The 5,121-nt window shown below is 53.5% G+C and overlaps 1 protein-coding gene across 1 annotated transcript in view; it reads right to left on the reverse strand.

Moving 5' to 3' along the window:
* The window catches only part of RDH13 (retinol dehydrogenase 13), a 16,884-nt gene that overhangs the window by 9,650 nt on the left and 2,113 nt on the right, over positions 1-5,121 (reverse strand). Inside the window, exon 3 of the mRNA XM_027772586.1 lies at positions 1,296-1,451. Coding sequence (XP_027628387.1) covers positions 1,296-1,451 — 156 coding nt within the window. The remainder of the gene's footprint in view (positions 1-1,295; positions 1,452-5,121) is intronic.

The raw sequence follows: 5,121 nt of genomic DNA on the forward strand, positions 1-5,121 counted from the left end.
TTAGGAGGGGAGGCCTGTGGGAGTGGGTGGTGGCTTCCTGAAGGCAGCAGAGAGCTGCCGGCCTATGCCTCAGGAGCACACAGGGGGCGCCATCTGTGCCCCAGGCTCCAAGCCCACCAGAGCCCGGACTCCGGCCTCCGGCCTCCAGGACTGCTTCTCCTTTTTCTTCCTTTACTGCCAGAGGGTGCACGTGCTCCCTAGAGACAGAGGGGGAGGGAGAGGGGGAAAGCACCCCGGTGGGCGATCTCTGCCGTCTCTCCATCTGTCAGGACTTGGGGCATGAGCACACACCTGATATATTTTTCGGGCTTCCAGTCCCAGGACTCAAACCACGGTCGAGAGAAGTGGGATTCAGGACCCTTAACCACTGCACTATGGCGCCAGGCCCGGATTTTCTCAATCACTTAAAATGTAAAGTATGAGCAGGGCCAACAGGTGGCATAGTGGCTCTGTTACTGCATTCTGACACGGTTGACCACAGTTCAAGTCCCGGACCCAGTGGCTTGAAACTCACGCCAAACGTGGGTGCATGGGTATACAAAACCCCATGGAAAATCGACGAGACGGACTGTGGCCATCCCCCTGGGGGGTAATTTCTCAATATCCGTTTCTCTGTCTCCTCTGTCTCTCCAGCAAGCACATGTGCCCTAATGCAAAAATCTAACAATAATAACAGTAACATGTGAACTAGGAGGGCCAGCAGGTGGCGTAGTGGTTAAGGACTGGACTCCCACATGGGCAACTGCAGTTTGAGTCCCAGACCCGCATCTTGAAAAGCTTGACACTCAGGCTGGTGCACACGCACGCCCAAAATCCAAAGAGGAAAATGGAGGAGAGACTGTGGCGTGGCCAACTCCGAGCGGTGCTGTGTCCCTTTGTCCGTCTCTGTCTCTCTTGGGTGGGTTTCTGAGAGTGGATTATTCACTTGTTTATTAAAATGCTTTTTCCTGTCCTGAGCCTCCAGGAGGCAAACGCACACTCCCTAAAAGCAAAAGTCTCTCAAAAAAGAAAAAAAGTCAACTATGTCACTGTGAAGATGTACAACAAGAGACAGCTGAAATCTTCACGCACAGCCAGCGCAGGGACAGCCAGTGGGTCATTATTATTTTTTTGTTTTTTTATTTGACCAGAGTGACAGGGAACGTGACAAAGCAAGCTGCCAGGTCCGGCACTCGAACCGCAGTCGGCCATATAGAAATGCAGTCCCTTTAACCACCACACCACCTGCCGGCCCCAACAATGTCCTCGGAGCCTGTCCTTGAGAGCTGCCGTCCAGACCTGCCCACACCACTTACCTTCAATGATCTTGGCAGCAAACTCCCGGATGGACTTAAGGGAGGCCAGGTCCAGGTGCCGGGCCCTGACCCTGTGGTTGAGGGTCTCCCCACGGATGTCCCTGGCTGCGGTTTCGCATTTCTCCATGTCTCGACAGGCCAGGATGACACTGCCTCCTGGAAGCACAAGGTGGGAAAAAGCGTTTTTTCTTTTTTACAGTAAGACTTGTTTTTTTTTTTTTTAATAATGTATTTATTTATTTATTCATTCATTTATTTTGATTTGACCAGAGAGAGACAGAGATAGAGAAAGCGAGAAACCAAGCCACTAGGTCTGGGCCTTGAACCGGGGTCGGCCATGTGGGAGCATCCAGCACTTTAACCACCACACCACCTGCTGATCCCAGGGGAGAAGCATTTTAATAAACAAGTGAGGAATCCACTCTCAGATACTGACTCACATCACACACATGCAAGAGGCCTTCAAACGCTCACAAGAAGCACATACTATCGGGAACCAGCAGTTAGCGTAATGGCTATGTCGCTGGACTCCCACGTAGTCGACCGCGGCTCGCGTCCCGGACCCGTTGGCTTAAAACTCACGCCGGGCGCGTGTGCGTGTGTGCCCAAGATCCCGAGAGGAGAATGGAGAAGGGATTGCGGCGTGACCATCCCCCCTGGGAGGTGATTTCTCGCTTTCTGTCTCTATGTCTCTCTCTGTCTGTTTGGCGAGCGCACGCGCCCTATAGCGAAAATCTCTCCAAAAAAAAAAAAAAAAAAGTAAAGAAGCACATACTATCAAGAAACTATATTTGGATTTTAAAATTTTTCGTACCAAAAAACAAACTCGGACATTTTTCTTATTTTAATTTGTTAATATCCTAAGTTTGCTACAGGGCATGTGCACTCACCAGAGAGAGAGAAAGAGAGAGGGAAGTGAGAAAGCAAGCCGCCAAGTCTGAGACTCAAACCGCGGTGGCCACGTGGGAGTCCAGCACCCTAACCACCACACCGCCCGCTGGCCCCACGAACTCCTATTTTAATCCCGCCTCTCTTCTTACATTTTTTTCTCCTTCCATGAGCAGGAGAGACCAACGGAAAGAGAGAGGGACAGTATCCCCGTCAGGGTCCTGATGCCCCATCCCCGTCAGCCAGGCCGGGTCACAGACACACGTGTGCCCAGTATGTACGGGAGGGCTGCAAACGCGAGCCCAGAACCTCCCGGCCAGGTCAGCTTTGTGGAGCGGCACGGCTGGTCCCCTAGTGCCATCTGAAGTGCCCGTCCGCGTACACACGTGTTCACGGCACACCACCCGCACACCTGTCCACAGTGAGCACGCGGACAAGCCCCAAAGCCTTCTGCTCCGCTAACGTGACCCGTCTGCACGAAAGGCCCAGCACGGGCAAACCCAGAGACAGACAAGTAATGGTGCCCGTGGGCCAGGGGCGGCCCCGCGGAAACGCGGCACTCTGCAGGCCTGCCCTGCACCGGCGGCTCTCGGCCTGTGTCCAGAGACCTCCCTGAATGTGCGGGGCGCGTGTGCACCTGCACTCCTGGCTGGCCGAGACGAGATGGACAAAGTCACCACATAAAGTACCTGTTGGGGGGCCGGCCGGTGGGTGGCAGTTAAGGTGCTGGACTCCCACAAGGCTGACCACAGTTCAAGTCCCAGACCTGGCAGCTTGCTTTCTCACATCCCCTCTCCCTCTCTCTCTGTCTCTTATCAAATTAAAATAAATAAATAAATTTATAAATAAAGTTAAATTCTTATTTTTTAAAGAATTATTTATTTTATTTGGATTTTTTTTGGGGGGGGGAGTTTTTGCTATAGGGCATGTGCACTCGCCAGAAAAACAGAGAGAAACAGAGAGACAGAAATCACCCCCCAGGGGGATGGCCACGCCACAATCCCTTCTCGACAGGCCATTCTCCTCTCGGGATCTTGGGCACACACGCATACACAGCTGCTGTGAGTTCAAGCCACCGGGTCTGGGACTTGAACCACGATCGACTACAAGGAGTCCAGAGACATGGCCATTACGCCATCTGCTGGTCCCAATGTTGTTATCATTGTTTTTAATTTGACCAGACAGAGACAGAGAGAGAGGAGAGAAAAGGAAAGTGAGAAAGCAAGCCTCCAGGTCTGGGACTCAAGCCACAGCTGGCCATGTGGGATTCCAACACCTTAACCACCAGGCCACCTGCTGGCCCCAAATAAAATAATTCTTCAGGAAAAGTCCTGTTGGGAGTGCTGTCTCTATGACTCTGTCTCTATCTCGCTCTCGCTCATGGAAGAAAATCAATTTTTCAAAAAATATTAGCAGGGCGCCCTATAGCGAAAATCTCTCCAAAAAAAAAAAAAATATTAGTGGGAACCAGCAGTTAGCATAATGGCTATGTCGCTGGACTCCCACGTAGTCGACCGCGGTTCGCATCCCGGACCCGGTGGCTTAAAACTCACGCCGGGCGCGTGTGCGTGCGTGCCCAAGATCCCGAGAGGAGAATGGAGGAGAAGGGATTGCGGCGTGACCATCCCCCCGGGGGGTGATTTCTCGCTTTCTGTCTCTCTGTCTCTCTCTGTCTGTCTGGCGAGTGCACGCGCCCTACAGTGAAAATCTCTCCAAAAAAAAAAAAAAATTAGCAGGGAGCAAGCCGGTGGCATGAAGGTGGCTTGATCCCATATAGCTGGCCACAAGTCAAGTCCCAGACCTGGCAGCTTGACAATCAAGCCAGGTGCATGTGCACCCATGTCCAAAATACCAAGAGAAGGACGGACTGCGGCCATCCCCCCGAGGTGGCTTCTCACTTTCCCTCTCTCCAGGAAGCAATGCACCCTGTGGCAAAAATTTGAAAAGAAAAAAGTGAAAAAGCTTTCTTAGAGCTGGGGATGGGGAGGGGAGTTGGGGTGCTGGCCAAGGGGGAGCCAGGTCTCTTCTCAGGGTGGTAAAATGACCGAAGCGGCATGGCGACAGTCACCACTCTGACCGCACTCGCTATCCTCTCCGGGCCGGCCCACAGCCCAGCAGTTAGGGGAGCTGGATCCCGCATGGCGACTGCGGTTCAAGTCCCTGCCCATGGGGCTTGGGAAACACGCTGGGAACACGTGCACGTGCCCACACCCTAGGAGGATGAAGAGATGGAGGGCGGCCATGTGCCCTGCCTCATCGGGACGCTTTCTCCCTCACCCTCACCTCTCCTGTCTCTGTCTCTCTGAGGAGTTCATGTGCCCTACAGCAAACTGTTTTCAATCCACCATACAGGGACCAGCAGTTGCCATAATGGCTATGTCGCTGGACTCCCACGTAGTCGACCGCGGTTCGCGTCCCGGACCTGGTGGCTTAAACTCACGCCGGGCGCGTGTGCGTGCGTGCCCAAGATCCCGAGAGGAGAATGGAGGAGAAGGGATTGTGGCGTGACCATCCCCCCTGGGGGGTGATTTCTCGCTTTCTGTCTCTCTGTCCCTGTCTCTCTGGCAAGTGCACACTCCCTATAGCAAAAACCTCTCAAAAAAAAACCAAAATCCACCATAGGTGCAGATCACAGCTCGTGTACCCTGGTGCCCGCCACGGCACTCGGGTTGGACACCTGGGACCTTCGGCAACCCTGGCGTGGATCTGAACACGGGTACATCTTTACCTCTCCGAGACCAGGGTTTACCTCTCTTGGCCAGCTCCAAGGCTGTCTGTTTCCCGATGCCCGTGTTGGCGCCCGTCACAATGACTGTCTTCCCGGGTATGGTGGCCTTGCTAGGACAAGCCCCGCCGGAGACGTAGTCCCTGAAGGTTAGAAAACAAAACGCGGTTTTGTCTGTCCATGTGGTTTTGTCTCACCCCACGTGTCCGCCGA

Source organism: Tupaia chinensis, unplaced genomic scaffold (genome assembly GCF_000334495.1).
Source record: "Tupaia chinensis unplaced genomic scaffold, TupChi_1.0 Scaffold000286_1, whole genome shotgun sequence".
NCBI classification, from domain to species: domain Eukaryota; kingdom Metazoa; phylum Chordata; class Mammalia; order Scandentia; family Tupaiidae; genus Tupaia; species Tupaia belangeri.